Source organism: Ptychodera flava, chromosome 19, assembly GCF_041260155.1.
Source record: "Ptychodera flava strain L36383 chromosome 19, AS_Pfla_20210202, whole genome shotgun sequence".
NCBI classification, from domain to species: Eukaryota; Metazoa; Hemichordata; class Enteropneusta; family Ptychoderidae; genus Ptychodera; species Ptychodera flava.
The window spans coordinates 31,158,149-31,184,126 of NC_091946.1; the positions used below are offsets into that span (position 1 = coordinate 31,158,149).

The 25,978-nt window shown below is 39.4% G+C and overlaps 1 protein-coding gene across 4 annotated transcripts in view; it reads left to right on the top strand.

The window, feature by feature from the left end:
• Positions 1-25,978, top strand: part of LOC139119261 (peripheral plasma membrane protein CASK-like) — a 144,924-nt gene that overhangs the window by 53,073 nt on the left and 65,873 nt on the right. For 2 of the 4 annotated variants that reach the window (XM_070682968.1, XM_070682966.1), the window contains exons 4-9: positions 7,472-7,549; positions 20,141-20,213; positions 21,420-21,522; positions 23,824-23,999; positions 24,796-24,918; positions 25,229-25,249. In XM_070682968.1, coding sequence (XP_070539069.1) covers positions 7,472-7,549; positions 20,141-20,213; positions 21,420-21,522; positions 23,824-23,999; positions 24,796-24,918; positions 25,229-25,249 — 574 coding nt within the window. The remainder of the gene's footprint in view (positions 1-7,471; positions 7,550-20,140; positions 20,214-21,419; positions 21,523-23,823; positions 24,000-24,795; positions 24,919-25,228; positions 25,250-25,978) is intronic. The other 2 variants (XM_070682970.1, XM_070682969.1) reach the window with 1 other exon arrangement.

Genomic DNA, 25,978 nt, shown 5'->3' on the forward strand with positions numbered 1-25,978 from the left:
CTACGTGTAGCAAACCCTTGCTCGCGCTAGGGGTCGTTCGAGGACAGGTTTTGGGCGAGGAACGGCGTTTGCTCTCGAAATGGGTTCACAGAGAGTCCAACGACAGGGAAGGTGCGGAAGCTACCCAGCCAGTCCCCCACCCCGGTGGGGGACTGGTTTTTTTGGGGGACGAGTAGCGTACTTGGCAGGTTAGCACGTTGACGTATTCTAGCGGAGTTTGGGGTAACTTGGCTCTGAGGCACTACATAGATTGCGGCCGAAATTGACCGTCTCGGCAACGCTAATCTGTAAGGCAACCGCCTAAGACCGCCTCAGCTGGCGGTGCAATTTTTTGCCAATGGTGCGAGACGAAAATCACGGACTTGGTCCTGATTGACGGGAAGTGCGGACGGATTTGACGGACTCGGCTTTCTGTAAGGCAACCGCCTAAGACCGCCTCAGCTGGCGGTGCAATTTTTTGCCAATGGTGCGAGACGAAAATCACGGACTTGGTCCTGATTGACGGGAAGTGCGGACGGATTTGACGGACTCGGCTTGATTAGTCCCTGACATGGAACTGATCCGAACGGACTTGAGCGACATTTGTGAAGGGTAACCACCGCTTTAACCGACTTGTTACCTTCTCGAAAAGACTACCCACTCAGATGTCGGACGTTGTCGGCTGCACTTGGCTCTAGACGTTCAAGCCGTGCAACGAAACACACCGCCTCAGCCTTGCCATTCAGGAACATGGCCTCAAAATTTGATACCATTGTTCACCGACTTGGCGGCTGCGGTTAGGTGCGTGAACCGTTGTTCACCGACTTGTTACGCCTATGTTGTCCCTGTGAAGTTTGGCTAACGGCCGAGTCTAACGGGAGTTGGCAGACCTGTGTTTGGTTTATACCGTAGTATGACCGACTCAGGTAGAGGTACCTGTCGGTATATTCCGAGTTTTACGCACTCGGGCGTCAATGACGGGTCGTCATCACCGCTGATGACGTAGACGTGCTGGCCACGTTATTTGAAGGAGCCATGTTTGCCCAACGGACGAGGCCGAGACAGCCGTTGACAATTTTGGCATCCTTCATCTTTGACCGCCTTAGTTGGGTAAGCTGCTCGGCAGGCGACGGTTATGACCTAAACAAGCCGCTGAAGCACTGTTCGTTGCCGTACAAGAACGAGACGGCCAGTCCATTACTGCTTAATGGGCGATCTGTCGGGTTGGCTTGTCACCGACTTGGATGACAATACGCCCTGCGCAGGCGTACTTAGAAGGGACATGAGGTTAAAGATACGGGTTTCCCACCCGTACTAAACATGGGCTCGGGCCAACGTCCTTGGGTGGCAGGTGCGCATGCCACGTACCCAGCTGGACGGAATGTCAAGTTGAGATGCTAATGACATTGACTATGTTATGCTAAGTGCTCGAGGGATTTGCATCGCAAATGAGTATTATTAGCATATCAAATGGTGCGGACAGGCAATTTACATGACGGGTAGGAATGTCAGCGCCGGTTGGTGGACTGATTGCCGTAGGTCCATTATAATAACAGGTGGATGCATATATTAACACCCCTGCGTCCAATCATGTCCAGGGCTTTGTTTCCCTGTGGCTTTAAAAGGGAGGGACCTGCTAGTCTGTCGACACTGTTCCAGACATGAGCTTGACGGACCGCAAAAGTTTTCTGAAGGCGAGCAGACGACTGAAGCTCAAAGATGCAGAGTCTCCGGGCGGTAGTGGTAGCGATCGTTGTGATGTCCCTAGTAAACGTTCTAAGAAGTCGGGCAAGAAACGCTCCCGTAAGGCGAAGCTATCTCCGGCTGAAAAACCCAGTGGTAAGCGTAAACGTAAGAGCGATCGTTCTGCGATGAGGATGATGACGGGTCACCGGTCGCCAGTGGTTCTCACCCGGCTGCTCCGGGAGAGACTACTTCACCTGCAGAGACTACATCTGCTCTTGTGGGAGATACTTCACCTGCACAGACTACGTCTGCTGCTGCTAGTGAGACAGTGAGTAACGAGACGGCTGATGCCATTGGTTCTCCCCCGGCTGCTCCGGGAGAGACACCACCTGTTGCTACTATGAGCCCTCATCCTGCGTCAGGAGAGGTTCCTGTGCCCAGTGCGAAAGAGCTTGAGTCCTCGTCATCAGCAGAGGCTGCCCAGCCCGCTCCTGCCATAGTTTCGTGTGCTGCGATGTCCCCGCCGAAAAAGATAGTGCGGAGGGTTCGTTATCAGGATAGCCCACCTGATTTTGAGCCAGATATGATCCTTGATGCCGCTACGGGCGAGTTCAGGCCCAGACGCCCAGACGACGGTGATATCACCGCTGAGTCCGACTTGGAGGTTGACGAGGATGCGGCAGAGGACGATGACTTTTATGACAGGCAGTATGTAGGTGAGGCAAGCTCTGACGACGATGATGACGTTGCTGCTGTGTTGGCGGAGGACGACACCCCTCCTGTCTGGCGTATGTCGGAGACTACCGATGCTAATATATTTGAGGAGACCGATTTTGACCATGAGAGAGGACCGACTTTCACCTTGCCCAGCCACTCCTGTGAGCTCGATTACTTTTTTAAGTTTATTCCAGCTACACTGATCAGATTGGCCAAGGACGAGACTAATAAATACGCCAAATTCCACCAGCGACATATCGCTAGGAAAATAGATAAATACTGGCGTAACGCTGACTACCGAGAGGTGCAGGCGTTCATTGGCGTCTTAGTCTGTATGGGTGTCGACCGTAAATCATCAGTGGAGGATAATTGGTCTAGCGATCCCTTTCTGAGAACCAGGGTATTTCTACTGTGATTACCCGCAGTCGCTTTCAGCAGCTTATGCGATACTTTCATCTGGCAGACCCAGAGAACGATCCACGTCGTGATCCTGATGAGGCACGCCGCCGACGTCGGTGTCAGGAGGATCCCCTGTATAAAATCAATCCATGGATGGAGCCCATAGTTGACCGGTGCGTAAATAATTATAAGATGGGTAGAGAGATCTCCATCGACGAGGGCATGGTGCGATTTAAGGGCCGTTCTAAATTTAAGCAGAGATTACCGCATAAGCCTGATCGAGACGGTTTCAAGATATGGCAGCTGTGCGACTCCACCACTGCATACATCGCTAACTTTGCACCGTACCTAGGTGTGAAATTTCGGGATCGGACTGATGGGAGACGGCAGGAGCGAGGTGTGGTGAAAAGAATTACGATGGAGCTGGTCCAGCCATTCTGTGGATATAATCACAGCCTATTCTGTGATAGCCTGTTTAGCACGGTCGTTACTGCTAGAGAGCTGATGGAGACCGGGATCTACATGGTCGGGAGTTTTAACCGCCGTAATCGTCGCACCATGCCCCCTCAATTAATTCCGCCGGGTAAGAGGAAGCGCCTTCTCTGTCTGTTGGGGATATGAAAGCCACGACCAGAACGGACTCTCGTCTTAACATCACTGCTTATCAGGATAGTAACGCTCAGGTGCTGATCTTGAATACGGTCTATCCACCCTTGGAGTGCGTGCCAGTGGGGGAGGGAGACGAGCGGCGACAAGTGCCTCTGTCGCTGTATAATTATCGCCGGTACATGGGAGGCGTCGACCGAGCCAACCAGAAGCGCAAGTACTTTCACACTGGGCGCAAGAACCACAGATGGTGGACATATCTGGCATGTTACCTGATTGATGTTGCCCTGGTAAATGCATATATATGCTTCAAGCATGTACACCCTGATAGTAAGCTGACCCATAAGATGTTTCATCTGCGTGTCGGGAAACAACTCATTGGCGGTTATTGTGGGCGATCGCAGCCCAGTGTGAGAGAGGTCGAGGCCACTGTTTCTCTTGCCTCGTACATCAATCCACAAAATCAGCCGATGCACGTTGTCAGCCGTTTGGAGGGGCGGCAGAAATGCTGTAAAGTATGCAGCAGAGAGGGTAAGACCACTGCGAGCGGACGACTGTCTGAGACGTCCAAAGGATGTAGTCTGTGCGGGGTTCATCTTCACGAGGGCGAGTGTTTTGCGGCTTTTCATCATCGCATGATGCTACGAGGTAAGAGGAGCATTGGCGTGCAGACCTCTACTCACACAGCCCCGACGACACCCATCAGCAAGAGAACCCGATGTAAATAACGGACAGGGGACAGCTTCGCCTAACAGTGGCTTGACTGTATTCTGAACACGGACCATGATCACATTTTGAGCACGGTTGTGCCGTTTGTTTGTGCTTTACGATCCCGCTGATTGTAATTGAAACACGGATTATTTTGTACAATCCCCCGATTGTAATCTTTGTAACACGGACCATGCACTCGGACGTCGAGACAGACTCTGAGATTTATTATTCGGCATAATGTAAATTATTCCCGAATAAAATACTATCTATGGATCGCATATTTTCGTTTGTTTTGTTTAGACGGATTATTTTGTACAATTCCCCCTATTATAATTTTTGAAACACGGATCTGCCACCCCGATTGTAATTTTTTGAAACACGGACCATGCACTCGGACGTCGAGACAGACTCCGAGATTTATTGTTCGGCATAATGTAAATTATTCCCGAATAAAATACTATCTATGATCGCATATTTTCGTTTGTTTTGTTTTTACCCCCACTTTCGTTTTTGGCAGATCCGTAAGGACGCTATAGTAATGGATGAACGTGCGTTGTATCACGTGGGAGGGGCACAGCCCAACGGAGGCTGTGCTCGTGCGACGTAGACGTTGTACCAACCATCTGTCGTTGGGGTTAGTGCATAGAGCAGTTGCACTGTCCAGAGCTAAGGTGGTACAAACTGCACCTTAGTAACAACTGCACAACTAACCTGTTAGGAAACGGTAACACTAACGAGCTAAGTGTTCACTGAACTGGCCAAACTACGTACACGCCTTCCTTCAATGGCGGAACTATGTCGTTGACACTACGTCAAAGCAGACTGCACTGTGCGACTCTTCCAAGTCGTTCAAAGTACGTGGCCAAGTGACACAACCCAGGGGAAACAGGACAGGTTTGAGGGTGCTGCCGCACCCATAGCACTAACCCCTGGGTCTTCTACTAACCCACGAGAGAGGTGACGTTTCCCCGGTGTGGCCGTGCGTGCCGGCGAACGAGCTTTACTTCCGCGAAAGTAAGCTAGAAAAGGGCATAAAAGTGCACGTCCCCCGGGGCAAACAACGCCCGTGACCTCGTCATTTTCTGGACACAACCTCATCAGCGGTTGCCCCTCTATACGGGCATGCAAAAATTTTTGAAGTCTAACACGTATATGGTCGGTAATCGTACCCCGAAAATGCGGTATTTTCCCGCCAAATGCCTGGCAGGAAAGCGTGCAGGAGAGCCTATCTTCTGTAGACACGGAAAAGGGGGCCGGTTTTGACCGACTTGGCAGGATAACGGACAGGGGCGCTCGCAGGAAAAGGGTTAAACCGTCGGTCAGTGTGCTTCTTTAGTTTGTTTCCTTTTTTGTTTCTCATTGTATGATTCAACAGAGTTTTATCCACAACCAGGTAGATCCATCAATTTATTGGAGTTCAATCATGTAACCGTGAAAATGAGCTGACTTTCTCTGACACTATTGTTTGAGTTCACTCATCTATCACAGAATGAGTACAATGCTGTCCGTCACATCGGATAGTGATGTACCATACGTGTGACATTTTCTACTGTCAAAGATGGGGAAATAGTGAATCAGACTGGGTCACTGTACTTTTGTCGCCAGCAGGCTGTTAGTGTTTGAATCTGCAAGCACTGTGAAGGTCAGCGGTACACTTGGAAAATTTGCAGTACTGCTAGCTTTCTCACTTTCCTTTAAGTCACTCTTGAATAAATCTGGGAGAACAGTGAAGCTAGATCACGTACAGTAGCTGCATGAATAGTAGTGAAGTCATCAGGACTACTACCATAAAATGCCAAATTGAAGCTTCTCGCCATCCTCTGAGGATAATAAAATTATTCTGAAAACTGCATGCCAGAGGACATGCTGCTAAATTCCTCTACAAACTGGGTAAGGTTGGAGGTGACAGCCAGGCTAGATAGCAGCGTACAAGACCACTAGGCTTGATTGAAAGACTACTAAGTCAGGCTAGAGACTACAGTACCACTAAATTTGAATCATGTAGTGTACCTGTACTGTACATTTAAGACTAGCAGAAACAGGATTTCATCACAATTTTATATGTACACCATACAATACTGATATAGTAGTTTAAAGGACTACCGAGCTGGGTCCCTGTTTTCCTGAAAGTATACAGGGCTATGCTTCAGGACTACTACATCAGTGTTTTTGCTAAGGTTTGGGAATATCGGTAAATGATTTGGGAACCCCGGTAACATTGCTGCTGTCCCCTAATCTGATTGCATTGATATACCAAGGGGAACCCCGGTAAAATGACTGGGGAACCCCGGTAACATTTACCGGGGTACCGGCCTTAACAAAAACACTCTACATGTAGGCTGGGTTGGGATTAAATTGCCATATTCCAGAGGTCATTGATGGCAACCTTGTAGAATTTTAAGAGATGCTTATTGGAAAGCTTTGTGCCATGATAATTATGACTTTGCCAAAGGTACCGTTTTTGTGATCGCCACGGCGGTGTCATTTATTTGCCACAAATCAGAGAAAACTGCCTTACTAAGTGCCCTGAAGTAGTTTGACACTGGTAATATCATTGGCGGTGGTTGTAATAACCTTTTATCTCTTGTTGAAGTACATGTATCTTGCCCCATTAAAAGAACAGGACATTTTGCAGTTGTCAATTGATAACGTATTTATCACCTGATGAAAATTTTCTGACATAGCTACATGTACATGTATCCTTTTGGCCCTGAAAATAACCTTATACACAAACCAAATCCAACCCCCCCCCCCCCCCCCCCCCCCATCAGCCTGAACTGCACATAAAATTATCAAATTTAAGGACTTTTACTTTGTGTTTTTGGACAGATATATGATAGCTTGGATTGTAACAGTCTACACACTGGTATCACTCCACTGATCACAATTTTTGTGTTACTGTTGAAAATTGAGCATTGCATTTCCAACATTTTGCAGCCGACAGAAACATGGACAAGTTTTCACAGCTTTGTTCCTATGGTTGAATCCCTTGACCATGTTGCTACTCATCATAGCATAGGTAGTATCTGAGTTGTACAATGTTCCTCTAGCAATCAGATCAGCATAATCAGGGCTCTCCACAAGTGGATTTTGAGGGCTGACAACCGTACAGTCTTTCAAGCAATCTACTCATATGTCAATAATCATTCACATTAAACATTTCCATATCAAAGAATATGCAAATTATGCAATGTTATGTAAATTGGTCACCCTTTGATTTTATACGCTGCAGAGTTCACTGTTAATTACCATAAGTCTAGCCGAAAATTTTAGACAAGTATTCATTTTTGCACGTTGATGGCAGAACAGTGATGCCACAAGGAATAAACTCTAATTTCATGATTTTCACCTTTGATATTTTTTGTCATTTCAGTATGGATGGAGCTGACCTGTGTTTTGAAATCGTGAAAAGAGCAAATGCTGGATTCGTGTACAGTGAGGCTGTAGCAAGGTAAGTTTGCTAACTTGGAGCAAATCACTGCCAACTAAAAGGGGCAGAGTCATCGTACGTTTTTTTAACTTTCACATGTAAAAGTTGCTACGTCCCAGCAGAATACAGCCACCGTAGCCGCTAATTAAAAAGAGCTCTGTTGTCATGGTAATAAAAGTAGCAAACACAAATATGTTTTCTTCTGTCGTCATGGTTTTCAAGATGCTGATAATTAGATGCTGATAATTGACTTCAGCAACTGCATCTTCTGACCCATGAACCTGAAGTATTATTGGACAGGTAGCTGAGGGCAGTTTTAATGGTGAGGTGTTGACCAGCAAACATAGGGATAAATGTCAACATTTTTGAAATGAAACTTCAGAACAACACCCATCCTTTCGGGTTTCTAGCTTACAGTACTTGTATCATGACAAGGGATGTGTTGGAGAAAAGTAAAAACTAGCAGAGTCATAGAATATTGAAAGTGGAAATAGATGTTTTCAATGAAGGCATGTATAAGAAATAGGGGTAAAGGGTTGAAAAGTTCTGGGTTTGTGCCAAGCCGTCTTACAATTCAAAATTGTCCTAAGGGGTATTGTTGTATTTAATTACTAGTAAAAAAAGGCACCCCTGGACAAGAAGACGGCCATCACAAGGAAGATGTACCTTCTGTTCTTTGTGTGTGTCTGAAATAGAAGTGAATTTCATCAATTAGCCTGGGATCTGTATTAAAAATGTAGTGAGGTCATGAAAGGTAGATTTTCCAGTCAGTTAAAGAAGATTAGCAAATGCTCTGAAATGAACTTAGGAGATGGCGAATGGAAAAACGAGAATGACAACGCTTATTTAAATGGCTCGGCTAATCTTATTAGTCGTCTCTGTGGTATAGAATCGTAATTGAGTATGCGAATTGCCACTGTTTGTAAATTCCAACATTTTTCCTTGGCTTGTGGGCTATTGGGAGTGTATGTATAGTGCCTTCGATCTGGTTTGAAAGAGAAGCACTATATTCATATAAATGATCTTAGTGTTGGTGCTGCTTTGTCAGGTGAGTCCGCAGGGAGTGTTGTATGAAAGACTAGTTATAATACATGTCTTTAAGTTTCATGAAAGCTAAAGAAAGGCATGCATTTTCAGCTAAAGAGAAAATGCAAAGGGCAAAAAGACGGACAATAAAGCTAGATAAATCTGATTTTTATTGCAGAACATGCAGAAACATAGTATCTCCTATCAGGTAGTACCCTGTCAGGTAGCTCACTAACACTCATTGAAAGGTTTAAAAAGTTATCAGTTTTTGAAAACCATATCAGTGTTTTCCTTTATAAAGTTGAATAGATATAGTTATCGTAGAATTTATTGATTTGTGACAGTGGTTGGTAACAGATCATTTAAATGGTAAAATGACCGGATTTTAGTGAGTTGCTGTGATGGCTTGAAGAAACATAAATGTGAACTGATAATCCAGTAACAAAGCTGTCATTTAAGAGACATAGCTCACAAATTTTATTGAAATGTGACTCATGCAGTACGTAATTATCTCAGTTTTATTTTTAGCTCTGATAGAATTGATGGTTTGAGGAAAACTAGTAGTTGTAGAAGCCTCAGTACTAGTGGTACTGATTTCAACAGCTTGTGTCGTTGAAGCATTTTCAGCAGTTGCAGTGATGTTAGCATAATTCCATCTAGGACACTAAGTTTCAAAAGTTACAGTAGTACAAAAAAAATCAGCATAACACTTTGTTCCTGTAGCACTTCTAGCAGGTACTTCCAATAACTCTGGTAGTTTCAGTGGCACTGGTGGTTCCGGCAGGGCTAGTAGTTTCAGCTGTGGTAATTTTAGCAGTACCTGTGGTAGCTGCACCTGTGCTAATAGTTTCATCATTACACACTGTTTGATTAAAAAGAGTAGTGGTAGCAGTACTAGTTGTCCCAGTAGAAGTAGTGCTTCTAGTGTTACCACTAGACAGAAGTAGTTGCAGTGGTCCTGTCACTAGTCATCTTGCTATGGTAAATGTCTCTGCATTATGTTTTTTCATGGGAAATTCATTTCTGGGAATCAGTTAAATCCAGAAATAAGTACATACATGTACGTAATGTTATATAGCATAGCTGAGTCATCAAAATAGAAAACTAAAATTTTATTTGAGATTCTGTGAATGTTACACTTCCTGATGTAGTATATCATTTATGTTACTTGTACTTTGTATGTGTAAATTTAGAGATGGGAAATGTAAACAGATACCAGTTGAACTGAGGTTCAAAAATCCATGCAGTCAGGTCATTTCCACTCAGTGTCTAGGGGACAAGGAATTGGATAAGTGTTCTGTACTGCCAGTGTTCCTATGTTGAATAGATTCATCATTCTGTCTGATTAATGAAGTCAACTGCAGTAATTGGACATTTTATATTTTGCGTGATGTGGTATGGCTACACACGTTACATATCCATATCATATATGTAAGGCACTCTACCTGTATCAAAGCCATGGAAGCACACCATGTCAACTTATTTGATGTAATTGATGCTCTGTTCAGTATCATCCGCATACCCTATTGACTTCATTCCTGCTCTTTTAGCCAGGGGCTATTATGCAGCATCTCAGAAGATTTGAACCAATTGATTGACCCAAATTCATTGTCTTTATTGAATTATTTCCGAACAGCCAATCACTTTTCAATAGCCCTAGTTTCAGACTCCTTAAGTTGCTGTAAAAAAATGACAATCTACCAATCAGATATAGCCTTCCAAGATACTGCTCATTACCAGGTATCAGTCATACAGTTTGGTAAAAATTAAGTAATTTCATTTCTACACTACAATGTTTTTGTCACAAAATGACACAGCTGGCCCTGAGGAATGTGAAAGCTTCATGTGTATTGAGAAGTTTACGCAGATGAACATCTTAGCTGAAGTAAACCTATTTCGACATAACTTTATATTATTTTGAATTTATGCAAAATCTCTCTGTTAATTCCAACGAGAAAATAGCAATGTTAGAAAAAGCCTAGTTTGTAATGGTATTTGTCGTGACACATATATTAAAACAATAACAAGTATCCATTGAATACACTGTTATTAAAGGCTCCTGGTTTGATATAATGTGTCTTGATTGTGTTATTAACCTAATTGCATCAAATGTGTCCAGGGATCAAATTTTTCCATCCTTGATAGGCAAAAACACATATGCCACAGAGATTGCTGCAAGGGGTTTTTATCATCAAATAATGTTTCATTGCTTATTTGCATATACCCTAGCGGGCAAAATGCATCTCTGTTTGATGATGAAAACACCAGGAGAGTAGAGACTTCATATTAAACAAACGGGATGGCTAAGTGTTTTTTTCTCTGTGATGTATTCCTTGACATTCTCACTGTGTTGTAATTTGGGATGATTAAGTAGGTTTAGTGAAAGTAATAAATCTAGACTTTTTGTGTCTATTTTGGCACACATGCTCTGCATTCTAGCTTTCGTTTACACTTTGTAGTGTCATCGTTTCATCGCATTTCTCATTGAAGAAAATCTTAACCCTTTGAGTTCTGCAATTTTTCCCACAAAAATTTACAAACATTTTACCAATTGATATCAATTTGTTTATGTTTGTTTTGCTTATTTTGTAGCTAATGGACATCACATTTGATTAACTAGTTTTTTTCAAAATTTAGGCAAAAATCAGGAAAAATTTTACTGGGTATATTTTGTAAAGGCAACAAAAATTGACTTTGGTTCTAAAGTCAAAGGGTTAAAGACAAAATTGACAAATGACATAAAGATTTGCAAAACTGTTTTTGGAAATGGTACTGTAATTATTTTCTGTAACTGCTGTCATCAAAAGTGCATAGAGCGATATTCTGGTCCATTACACTCCGGCAGTTTTTCCATTGAATCCAGTGAAGAATCTCCTTATGCAGGTAACATTGTGATTATCCATGTACCGCTGTACATTCTGAGGAAAATTTCCTTCACAAATAATGGAGGTGTGCATCCTTAAATGTGATTCATGAATATTTTATCCGTATTTTGTACTTCAGTGTTATTTAATTAGCTGTGCAAGATTCGTTCACGTTGCGGCGTCACTCAAATCAAATCAGAGTAGAACGGCCCCTTGAGGAAAAATGCCATCCATTTCAACAGAAACTTGGGCAGTTTGATACACCTGTTAGGTATGTTACGCTGGCAAGACGGACAGATAAGACATGTTTTGTATTTCTCGTCGCTCATTCTAAATTGTTAATATGAGTACTTTAAGAGATACTGCCTGGGTAAGAACTTTTCAGGAAACCTATTAGATGGTTCAGCAACCTTGGTGTAATGAAGCAGCTGATGCCAGTACTTCTAAAATACTCATCTCGGTTAAAAACCATGGCGATGACAATCGTATGCGCAGACACGTAGGTGCCGGAGCCTTAAGTGTTAACCTTTGTCTCAGCGGACAAACATCATAAAGAGACGACAGTGTGATAAACGCCTGCTTCAGGCTTCGAAACCTCCGAGCAGAAAGCCACGTTTCCACCTCAAACCACAGGAAGGAAGCCCTTTTCACTTTATTTAACCAATGCAAGCCAAATTGGTTTTGTGTCTGATGTACAGGTGTTGATGCCTGGCTGGGATCGCGATCCATTACATTGTAGTGCATATCTCCAGGAAACATATTTTGTTTTGCAAAGTAACCATTTATAAATAAATGTATTATTTTTTCTCAACTCTAAGAAAAGATTTTAAAATTGTCGTTGGCCGAGTGTTATCAACATTCACAACTGCATTTTTTGTTGTATTCTTAGTAGATAGATGACAGAATTGTGCTACAAAAACGACTGAGTGGGCTGGTTTATTCAATAACACCGTACTGCTGCAAAAAATATCTAGCAAAGTATTATCAACAATTACATGTATCTTTAATAATTGAGATAAAATTATCACGTTTCATTTTATTAGCACATCTGCCTCCGCAAACTTGCTCGTAAATGTCACAAACACTTCAACTTTTGTAACATTGTTAATCCTCTTAGAAATGTCAAATGTCGAATCTTTGATGTTCCTGGCTCAGTGCTTCTCTTACATACATAAACCTTTTCACCCCAATTCCCTGTAAACAGATCCACAATCACCATTGATAACAATGGGTTTGGGTCAAACCATGATGGTGAAGAGGTGAAATCATAGGGTCTATGGCTAAATTTATCCTATCAAAATTTGTAAGGTTCTTGATTTGGCAAAGATGCTGTTTATTGATGGACCGTGTGTGGGATGTACATGTATTGTTGAAATGAAAAATCTAATAGTTTGTTGATAGACAGTGTGAACCAAGGATATACATGTTGTTGTTGAAACCGAAAAATTTAGCAGATGGTAGTGTGTCATGGGTATCAGATAATATGTACTTGAGATTGCTGAATGTGCCGTCCTTGTACCAGCAAAATATTTTATACTGACAGTTTGATGTGTTGAGTTGGAAATCGAATTTTGTTAAATAGAAATAAAGGAAATCTCTGTTTCTGTGTAGTATAATGCTCTTTGATGAAATGAAAAATCATGATTATAAAAAATGTGTTACTAGTTTAGAGCCGTGTTTGAAATACTAACACTGTGTTGTAAGGGCATGTCTAAATACTTGTATAATACATTTCAAATTTGGAGGATAAATTTGCCAGAAAATTATAACATTATATAAAACAAAACTTGACATTTCAATTTATTTGATACATGGTCATCTTTTACCAATGAAAATTCAAATACTCTACCACATTCTGACCCTCCCAAGATGTAATGGTCCAACCCTATCCTACCCTGCAATCTAATGGTCCACCCCTATCCCTCCCCAGATTGAATGGTCAATCCCTGTATCTCTCTCCAACATCGTATGGTTCATCCCTATCCCTCCCCAGATCTAGTTGTCCATCCCTGTCCCTCCCCAGATTGAATGGTCAGTCCCTGTCTCCCCTCACAGCTGAGTAATGGTTCATCCCTATCCCTCCCCCAGATCTAATGGTCCATCCCTATCTAATAGTCCATCCACAGGGATTGTACTGTATGTCTGTGGTAGCTGTTTTTCATAGAGGCAGTGAGTTTATTGAATACAAAGAAGGATAGCTATTATCTCTCACTGATAAGCTTCTTGATGAGTCTGATAAGATTTTTGAAATTTTAATAACAGGTGAGGATGTTCTGGATTCTCTCACAGAAAAGATATTCCCATGTCACCAGAAAAAAATATGTGACCATACTCTATCATCATTGTTTGAGATAGTGATCAATGCGCAATTATACCACATGAAAACAATGTGCTGTTGAAAAATGTACTATGGGATATGTTGAAGTTAGGATAATTAAAATGTACAAATGTGGAAATATTGTCATTTCAAAAAGAACTATGAAGTGTTAGTGTAGTTTTCATTCCCAGTGAGATTGGTTTTTGGAAACCGAAATTGCAGGTTTTGTGGAATCAATCATGTGTTTGATATGCTTCGCGTAATACTGCTTTCTGATTGGTGGAAAACATTGATACAAAGACAGTCACTCATCAATCTAGGTCACGCACCACATGTAACCAATTCAAACTGTCATCGCACTGGAGAAGATGATTACCCATTTGTCTCATGTTTTTTTGTAATAATTGCTTGATTTTGTCATGCTTTTCGGTTACTGAAGTATCAATTATTACGTTGTATGTAGGTGGGTGATATTTCAATGATGTATGCGATATCAGTTTGTCTTTGTTCGACTGTTTGTTCTTTCTGAATGTTTGAATGCCCTTCAAAGAAGTTCATTTGATCAGAATTTTTGAATAGTTTCATCCATCAAGACGGGGACAATAAAAAGGGGTAAAATAGGGCAGTGAAGCATTCAAACACCAGGCGTATCAAAATATGCCCTAATCGCATACGCAAACTAGCAAGTTACACTGCTGTGTATAAACATCACATCTGTTTTTACTGTCATAAATTCCTAGCATACTCTGAACACATTCAAGTTTTTTTCCCATTTTAGGTTTTATATACTCCAATTCAGCTATGTTTTGTAGGCCTCATGTTTTTACAACGTACAATACATTTTTTGTGACTTGGTGTTTAGCGATAGCATTCATTTTATTGCTCACGAATTATCAGAGAAATTCAAAAATACAAGATGGGATGAAATGTAATTAAAATTTTTTTGTTCTGAAAACAAAACACCATATTTTATCGCCTTTACTAAATTTTTATGTATATGCCAATAGTCTGAAGTCAAAATACCAACATATGTAGTCTGAAGTCAAATAAGAACTTATGCAGTAGTCTGAAGTAAAAACACCATTACAAACATAACCTACATAGTACGGGTCAATACAGTGTCAAATTTGTAACATTTGGAGCCGCTTAACAAGAAGTTACTCTGTGACACTGTATATATATGTATGTAGTTTACCACTGCTGTTAGTTGTGGGACTGATTCCGATATTCAGTATGGTTTACTGAGTCAAACAAAATATAAATTCTGCTACAATATTCAATAAACTCATTTCACGTCTTTGTGTTGTAAAGGTTGCAGTGGGTGTAATGTTTTCACTTTGCACGGCAGGTAACTGTTCACATTGCTGGATATACCATACAGGGATAGAAATACTTTTTACCTCCCATTTGCCATACATATATGGCAATTGGGAGGTTATATGGTTGAAAAAAGTCTGTATGTGAGATGTCTGTCTGTATGTATGTATGTATGTATGTATGTATGTATGGATGTCTGTCCGTCCAACGCAAAAACTCAAAAACTGCTGCACGTATTGAGCTGATTTTTGGTGTAGTGATGCCATATATGATGTAGATGTGCCGTTGTTAAAATGAACTTTTTAGTCCCATAGATATGCTAATGAGGTAGAAAAAAAAGCGAAAATGGTCAAAAATCAATAACTCAGGAACTACTCATCTGATCATTGTCATATTTGGGTTTTAGGTACCTTGGGTCCAACTCATTTAAACATATAGATTTGATGTCAATGTTTGATGCTTTCTATTTTTAATGAATTTTTTTTCTTTTTTTGCCATTTTAGTAAAAAATCTTTTCCTCTTAAACCAATGGTTGGATTGCTTTAAAATTTGGCATGCAGGTACCTTGTGAAAACTCAAAATAGAATTCATCAAAATTATAACACAACTTGCAAATTTGTATTTTTGGGCAATTTTTGCCATTTTTGTTTAAAAAAATCTTCTTTGAAACTGTGTATGCCATTACTTTCTAATTGGGTGTGCAGGTTCCTAGGAGTGACCTGAAGATGACTTTCTGAACTCAAGCTGAAATTTGCAAATTTTGTGGTACTTTTTGTCATGCTTTCAAATTTGGTACATAGGTGAAATGTAGTAGGTCATTCATTCAAAGTCAAGTACTGCCTGTGTGAATGAGCAGATTATGATTGTGCTGTTCCAGGCTGAGGTGCTATTTATAGGAATGATGCAATGTTAGACGGTAATTGATGTTTACTGAATTTGACTACATTGTAAGTAACTCTTGTACTGTATAAATCCTATCAATTTACCCAGAAAAAATAATTAATATGATTTTAAATAATTGAATTAGTGAGGATATCAACAAAGCCAAAATAATTTTAGTGTAGAATTATTAGAAAGTTCAACTTTTTTGACAGTTCATGGTGAAATGCTTACCATCTTGGAGGATTAAAACATGTAAAGGCAACTTTCCTGAATCCCAACTTTGACATATTCTGAACCGTCATATATTGTGCTCTGTATGTTATCTAAAAGAAATTGCTCATAATAGTTTGTCATGATAGGTTGGTCACATAAATAGAGATAGAGAAAGTTCCAATTTCCATTTATGGTTGACTTGGTAAGGATAAAATAAAATTACTTTTTGAGGAAAAAATAGAGTGATCAATTAAAGAGTGGTCAAAGTGATAGGGTTTTTATGGTAAAGCTGGACTGTAAGATTCCTTATGTGCTATTTATAGCAATTATGCAATCTGTGTAAACAGTGCAATGAAAGTGTTACATGATTCCTTATAATGCTTTTGATGACCTTGAACTTCTTAAGTTGCAAACATTTGTCTCTTCTGTGTGCTTTCTCTGAGTACCTACAGGCTCAACTTATTCAACAGAACTTACTTGCAATGTTAATTTGAAAGTTAAAATGTGCTTGGTTTATAATAGGATGAAAATACTGATAAAGATAACCAGCTGAAGATTCTTTATAACCTGACAGATATGCTGTTTTTTATGACGTAAATGTTGATAAGCAAATCTTGTTTACTTTAATTAGAATGTAATTAACTCTTTATATTATTATAAGCAGTAGTATCAAGTTGATCAAGCTAATATTGACAAGTTGGTCGGCTGTTGGAGGTTAAAAGCTGTAAAAATAAATGTATGCATGTATGCATGTCTATCTGTTTGTCTGTCTGTCTGTCTGTCCATAGACCCGCATTTTTTGGAGGGTCTATGGTCTGTCTGTATGTATGTATGTATGTATGTATGTATGTATGTATGTATGTTAGTTATTATGTGCGGATGTATGTCTGTCAACATTAAAAACTCCTAAATTGCAGCACCTACCATCTTAGTATTTGATGGACAGGTGCATCGAGGGGTGGAGATGTGAATTTGTTGAAAGAAACGAAGGGGAAGGGGAAAAAAGGAAAAATCCTGCAAAATGCTAAAACTTTGTAGCCACTGGCCAGATTTGGTTGAAACTTGGTATGCAGGCTCTTTATAGTGACTTAAGGTACATTTCTTCAAATTGTGGTGAAATTTTGAAAGTTGTATTTTTTGGGCGATTTTCCCGTTTTTTGTCAAAAAATCTTTTCTGAAAGCACTCATCCCATTGCCTTGAAAACTTGTATGTATGATCCTAGGGTTGACCTTTGTCAGATTTGTTCAAATTGTGGTGAAATTTTCATATTTGTGTTTTTGGGGCAATTTTTCCCATTTTTTGTCAAAAAATCATTTTCTCCCAAAGTATTAGTTGGATTGCTGTAAAACATGATAGTCTTGATCCTAGGGTTGTTTTCTGTCAGACGTGTAAAAGTCATTATGAGATGGAGCATTTCACATTGCTGGGGTATAAGATTAATTTGGACTTGCAATGGAATTTTCTTAGTCAACCTGTAAGAATGCAATGTCATGTGTGTACTAGTAGTTAGTATCGCTGCAAAATGGGAGGACAGTGTCATTGACACTATTTTTTATTTCTTGTGGCAAAAGTTTGCCACCGGATTTAAAATCAGGTGGCAATTATGAAAAATCTGGTGGCAGTTTGTGATCGGTATAATACAACATTTTGTCATTGCCACATACTTAGTCTAATTTATAAATTCTTGAAAATATGGTGAGTACACGTCACAAAAAATCAACACATACTGCAGGCCTCGAAATTTTTTTTCAAACTTACCAACCGTGGGACACGTGAATTTCATTTTTACTTGCCCGACAGGAAAAATTACTTGCCCTAAATTTCTAATAACTGTACTAGTAATTTGAACAGAAAGCAAGAGTTTGGCCATATGAAGTGAATTCAAAGAGGGAAAAAACAGATTCAAACATGAACTACATTCTTGTTAAAATGAAGGACTATTACCAAATCTGAAATGTCGCAGAAGAAATGTGAGAATACTTTACTTTTTCTGTAGATTTGGCCATCTAGAAAACATCTTTGAATTTGGAATTTTTCCACAACCTAATTCAAATTAAAATCTTTGCATAAGAGTAATAAGATTGTGTGATTTACAATGTGCATAGCTGGCTGCTGCTCTTTATTATCAAGCTGAGATCACTAACAACTGCTCTGCTAGTGTGTATCTGCCAATGCATACGCACATGTACATCTGCAAGCCTTTTTGTTTACATGTTTACTCACTGAGCACAGCCGTCTTTCAAAGTTTTATTTTGATAAATGTATTCGTCAAGAGAGCAGATTCAAGTTTCGTTTTCGTTACTCTTCAGTGCAGATTTGTTTTCTGTAAGTGAGAGCCGATCCCTAACAACCAAGGTCACGTAATTTGAAACTGTCTGCATCTCACGCACTACGTAGCTGCAATATGTGGCCTCCTTGGTTGACTGAGCCCGTTTCGACTACGATGTAAACTTGTACTTTTTCATCTGGGTGTTGATTTACGTTGAACAGTACGCATTGCCGAGATCCATGGCTTCAAATAAGTTTATATCCATTTACCAAGCACAGGGTGCAATTACACTATCGCGTGAAGCCGATAGACTGTCATACGACTCATGCTGCACTTGCACAAAGAGAATGGCAACCACTGTCAAGAGCATACCACTTTACGGCACACATACAAAACAGTGAGTTCACTCCATGTCGTCGGAGAGAACATGTCGCAAAACTGTATTTTTATGACTTTTTGTGTTTTACAACAACAAGAACGATTATATTGCGATGTCTGGCGGATTTTCAAGGGTTTTCAGAAAAAAACTTTTGAGAGTTGAAGGACTTACAATGATTGTAGGCATGTACAGACCTAATGAAATACGTTTTCAAGCTTGAATTGTCCAGAACTTAGTTAGTAATTCATGGTTAATTCAACCGCTGGTGCACTTGCCCATCGGACGGGAAGCATATTGATTTTACTTGCCCGAACGCAAAATTCACTAGCCACGGGCGTTTGGCGATAGGAATTTTTGAGCCCTGTACTGGCTAATGAATTGCAAGTATTTATTGTTATTTAATTCATGCAGGCTGCAGTTTGGCTTTGTTTTCAAAATGTTACAACATGCTTTTATCTTGTGTCGTATAACTGCATATGCGGCTATCACAGAGGGCAAGAACATGTCCAGTGTACAAAAGCTGCTGTCATCGATATGGAGATTAGCCAATCACAAGTTTGGATTCACGCTGTGTTTTCATTCATGCCAAAATGTCGCAATTAGTTTGGGGGTTTTTTTTGACTAATGAGTTTTTCCGCCGTCAGACAACGCGTGTTCCATCAGACTAGTGTTCCTTCATTCAAGCTGTAGGATCGATGACAAGATGACCCAAAATTTAGTGGCAGAAAAGTACCACCAGAAAAAAATTTTGGTGGCAGATTGACAGTTTTTGGTGGCAAATGCCACCATTGCCACCGATTATTTCGATCACTGCCATAATAGTTTTCAAGACACTGTCCAGTACTGTGAAATTCAGAGTTTGTCCTCGTTCAAAATGAAACATGTCGCCAAGGTTGATGTCATATCAAATAGCCTTCAGGTAGCAATTTTCATGGTGCTATACATTTGATGTGTATCAGTCCTTGACTGTGCTAATAACAAACAAGTCTTCTTGTTGATTTGTGGCAGCCAAGATATTGTGGAAGGGATTTAAGCTTTCATCCCAAATTCACTGTAAGCAGGTCCACAATCACCATTGATAACAATAGTTTTTTGGCCAAACCAATGTGAGGTTGAGTACAAGTTTGTATGGCATGTAATCCCCAAAATTCAATCAACTTTTCACTTGGTCTGGTCTACATTACAATTTTATAGTCAAGTCAGTTGTGCTGGTCTGCATGGTACAATGTGTCGGTTCAGGCAAAAGTAGCTGGCCTGGTAACCTGGCCTTTTTCTTGTAGATTTTCCACACACCAGATTTATTAAAGGAGTAATATTTCAATGTAATTTATTTTTTCATTTCAGTCATTATATGAGGCAGATACTGGAAGCGTTGAGTTACTGCCATGACAACGATATCATTCATAGAGATATGAAGGTGAGATAATCCCTGGAACCATTATCACAAAGAGACCAAGGACGACCTTGGCCATGACATCAAATATGACCCCATCGTTGACCTCAGTCATGTCCAATTTGATTTCATGGTTTCAAACCATATTTTCAAAAATTTAGTTATCCTAGCGATGAAATGTGTCAGTTTAAAAATACAATGTTTATATCCAATTGTTGTAGAACTTTCAACTTCTTTTTCTTCCGTGTTGCATATCGTTTTCACTTCCACTTGCCCTATGGAAAAACCATGGGAATTTGTGAAAGCCTGGTAATGAAAGGTTTAAACCTACGCATAGTACATTGTAGCATATACAATGTATATTCAGGGGAGGGTTGCACACTTCTGCAATGTGATAGTCTGCAGAGTGTTGCATTGTGGGTAAAATTTGCAATTCTGATCACAACTGTACATGCACAGTAACTCTAAATTAAGCTATTTAGTTTACAAACAAGGTGTCACCCTCAGGCCGTTATCGATACCTATGAGAGGTTTCATCTCATTAACAATAGCAAGCTTCAGGCAAAACCTTTCTACTTTGCGCTCTCTCAACTGCTATTTTACCTGTGATTTTACTGTTTTTTGTCGTTTTTCACAGTTTTCTAAAACACCATTATGCTTCTCAAAAACTGTCATCTGCATAAGACATACCAACACATGCACACAAACAGGAACTGCAGTTCATTGACAAGTGTCATGCTCTCCCTGAACAGAATTTTCAAATGGATGATGATGAATCAGCTGCACCACTTCACTTCAGCTTGTTCTATTTTCCAGTACAATGCAATGATAGATACAGAAAAAAGGATGGACAACAGTGAACCAGCATTGGCAGGGTTGGATTTGGTGTAATATCTCCAGAAAAAACTCAAAAATTGTAAAAGAAATTGAGAAAAATGAAAAAAACTATAAACCAAATGTGCAGCAAGCTGTCTTGTATCATACCCTGATTCATAACTGTGCAGTGTTTCACTTCAAAATAAGAGCTGTGCTCAGCTCAGACATAAATAAGATACACATGTCTTTATATCGTACGTAATCACTCATGTGTGACAAAATACCCACTGAAATAATGTCCAACTTAGCGCATTTAAACTCGTAAATACATATTATCCATCAGAAAATATTGTTATACCCTTTGACTGTTTGTGGCGATAGTAATTTTTTATTCTGGATCACTTGCTTCTACAGCCACATTGTGTGTTGCTGGCAACCAAAGAGAATTCGGCTCCCGTCAAACTTGGTGGATTTGGCATCGCCATACAGTTACCAGAGACTGGATACATCACGTCAGGTGGGTCAAAGTTCATATGTTGTCCCATCTTTCTTTAGGGGGAGAAAAAAGATATCTGCAAAACTTTCAAATGTGGAAATCGAGGCACTCAATCCAGTTTGGTGACAAATCTCACCGTTTTGCATATGTCAGAATTTCACAGAAAGCTTTCCAAGATCTTGTATTTTGAATTGTGGTGACACTGAATATGTTTTAAGGAATTTTGTTGTTTTTACATTGCAAATGAAGCAAACCAATATTAAAAACTGTCTCAGTACAGTTGTCACCAGCTGTGTAAAAATGTGCCTCCACAGTAACAGGAAATGACCTTGACACTGGGTAAGCCATAGGCTATTTTTGATCATAACATATCAATTGAAAATGACCTTGAAACAAACAATGCCTTAGGCGGTATTTTATTTGTTAATTTGTCCACTCAGCATGTTTTTTTGCGCACTACTTGAAAATGAAACATAAAAATTAACCTCTTTCGATAAAACCAATTTTGCTTTGACACGTTCGTTCAACTGCCGCCATCAGAATTCGTTAGTTTTGCTTGTCTGGATAAAGATGGATCAATAATTTGTCATTTTAATCATAATGCACTGAGCGGTCGTCCCTAAGCTGACGTTAAATGTTCGATAGAAATTTATTTGAATATTAGTCTTTCATGATATTAAATTTTTAATGTGCAAATACTTGATTAAATGACTGTTTACATTGAATTCCGACTATCTTTTATTATAACTGATATTGAGAAACAGTGGATTATGACACAATTTCTCCATTTTCTTTACTAAGCTGTATACCCAGTGGCAGCATTGATTTTATATGACATTTATGAAGATTTGCATCAGAGAATTTTTTTCATTTTACCGCTTTTATCAAATATTTCTTATTAATGCTTTTGACAGTCAGAGAGTTGCATCTTTTTATAAACCATTAAGGAGAATGGGATTTTTGACAAAAAAAATTCATTACAAAAGTAAATACAGTGATTATTTTAAGTATGATGTCAGATCTCCATTCTGTATTCTACCTCAATAATATAATTCGTTCAGTAATTTTGGCATTAAGAATGCTTACATTATACCGGATTCCATTGACGTTGGTGAAATAATCTAAATTACTTGTATGCTTTCCTACTTTAGCAGACGATAATTGATGACGATCTTCTTGTAATTCCAAATGAATAGTAAATTCCAAAGTATTATGTGTTTACATTTGATATAAAGCCCATTAATAGCTTTCAGATATTTTATTCTCCTTCATTTGAATTGAGTTGCTAAATTCCATAAGTATAATTTGAAGTCTACCTTTTTATCATTTTAACCATAAAACATTTTTAAAAATTGTATCTTTTTAAGCGTTTCACGTTTCATTTTAAAAACACAGCTCTGTTTGTATAGTATTCGGATTATAAAGTAATTTGCATCAAAGTACAGTACTGATTAATTCTGCAAACTTTGCATTGTACTCTATAATTTATGTTATTAGCAATACTGATGAATAATTGATTGAACATTAACTATTAGGTGCCAGTCCATTTTTCATAAAAGAGTTAATATTTTCTGCTAGTGCCATTTTTACAAAACTCTGATTATTTGCTTTTGGCGGTTCATTAATTTATTGTAATTTTCTTGCGCCACATTGAAATTCCGTAGGAAGCTGTTATGGATTAAAATCAGTCTCATTCGTGTGTTCGTCTAACTGTTAAATTTGAACCTTCTTACTACAAAAATGGTGGTTGTGTTAGAAGTTCTGTTGCTAAGGAAGCTTGACTAATCTCGAAGGTTATTTAGGGTCAGAGGGACGTTGCCATGGAGCCGGGAATTTTCTCTAGCTGTTGATAAGCAAAACTCACCGTCTTCAAAAGTAATATCTCCTGGCAATACTACAAGTGGATATAGTGTAAGCTACTCGATTATGATGATCTGAAGGCAAGTCAACAGCGCCCTCTAGTGTCCATTAGCTTCATGTATAGAACTTCAGACAGAAACCCAACCTGCATCTGCAGTGAGAGTGGTGCCTTGAAACACAATACAGTATTGATTGATTGATCGTAAGATTTTTCTGATTTGCTGTATCTTGCCAGCGTTATAAAAGCCAATCTGCCTGCTGATCATGTAATACAAAATTGTAAGATATTTTTGTTAAAAGTTAAAAAATTATTGGCAGCGTAATCCGTTGATATCAGCATGGGCAAAAGATAACTTGACACTTGCACTAGGGAGAGCAGATTATGGGTTTTACATGATGGTGCCAAAAGATCGTGAGTTGGTTGGTTATTTATTTACTCATGAGACATTGTTATCTCATCAGGGCGCATTGGTACACCTCATTTCATGGCTCCAGAGGTGATCAAGAGAGAGCCGTACGGTAAACCAATCGACATCTGGGGATGCGGAGTTATGTTTTACATTCTCTTGAGTGGAAATCTTCCCTTTTATGGAACAAAAGAACGGTTATTTGACACCATAGTGAAAGGAAGGTTTCATGTAAGTACATGGATGATGATCCGTTCTTTCATTCCTTGTTGGCAACCGTATGGCTTAGCCCTATTGTGAACAGTCGTCCATTTTAACTCCAATATAGAAAAAGGGAGTGAAAGGGTGACAGTATGCAAACTACAATATCCGCGCTTGAATATTTTCTATCATGTTTACCTAAATCACAAAAAATGATATTTATAATTGTCTTGATATCTTGGGAGATTAAAATATTAATATAACTGATTGGTCGCCAGGCATCAGAATCAAGCTCAGCTTTGTAATGTGTGATATGTCTGTACAAATTAGTGAGATGAGGAATTTTGTGCATTCTCGAACACTTTGCCCCGTGAAAAAACATTGTCCTATATTAGGCTGTAAATGCCATAGTCATACGAGGTGTTTGTATGTCTCAAGTACATAGAATATGGTTTATGAAACCATTATTGGATATGTCTGTTGATGTATTTTCTATTGTTTTTGTTCGTTTTGTAAAGTACAGATTGAAATTACTTCCATATCATATTATTTTTGTGCCTGTTCATATGCAGCTATCAAATTAGCATTTTATGATTATATCATAAAAAAGTAATATGTTCATCAATATTTACAGTTTTAACCAACAAAATTCATGTCGGTCATATATGAGACCCTTTGGAAAAAAGAAAATGATGTGACACAATTTTAACATACAAACATGCTCATTATTATATCAATACATTCACAAAGACTGAATTTTGTACCCATGAATTTGAATCGGTGATGAGTATGCAAATTTCTAATTAACATGCAAATGTATTCACAGATGAAGACCAAACAATGGGATCATATATCAGAAGCTGCCAAAGATCTGCTACAGAAGATGTTATGTGTTGATTCACTGGAGAGAATTACAGTGGAAGGTGCCCTAAGCCATCCATGGCTACAGGTAGGTCATTAAGTAAAGCTACTGTGCCCTAACCGTGCCAAACTACTGGTATAATCGTGGTGTAACAGCTCTAAATGCATGCAAATTTACTCTGTCTTTTTGTATGTTATTAGCTCTAGTGCATTCAAATCATATAATGTTTCGTCCTTGTCATAAGCTGTTCACCCCAGTATCTCAACAGGATGGAATGGCCCTGTCTGTTGTCAGTGAGGGTCGTTCCATCTCACAGAGAATACAAGGGGGCACAGGACGGCTGTGAGTGGAATATATTTGATAATCACTAAATGTTTCTTCTCTTTTTGGTTATTAGTTGTCAAAGTCTGACCATCAGGTAGGCCATCGAATTATTCCCTTTGTGTGGTTATGTTGTAGTATGCTCCTTCAATAATAACAATTATAACAATAGTGGAGTCCACAACACCTTGATAGTGCAAGTGTCATCGACTTTACCACCGTTACACACTTGTTTCTTATTGACTTGACGTGTACGGACTTCGATAAAGCACCTGGTATTTTAACCTATTCACCCCCAGTTCCCTGTAGACAGGTCCAAGATCACCATTGATAACAATTGGTTTGGGTAAAACCATAGTGGTGAAAGGGTTAAGGTTGAATGCACCTCAGGGACATAATTTAGACTCAAACTTTTACAAAATCTGTTTGGTCTGCCAATTTTCAGGGGGGGTCATTTTGAAGCTCATTTAGTAAATAAAGTTTGCACAAGTTTATTTTTGTGAAAATCAAAATTTTACCCAGTAGAGTTCACACTAACTTAGTAGCTATTGTGAATTTCCACTGTTGGTAAATGCTGAATGGTTCGTTTCTTTAGCACCAAATTTTGTACAGTGACCCCTGATTGTTATTCTTGATTTCAAAAGGGAAAAGTTTCCTTGAGGAAAGTTTGAGCAAAATTTCGTCTTTTGAAATTGAGGTGCCTTCTACCTTAACAGAGCTTAAGAGGAACTCGACCATACCCTTCTGACATAATGATTGAAGGTTCGCTTACATGTAAATCACAATTAATTGTCAAGTAAGATGATCTGAACATTACTAATTAACT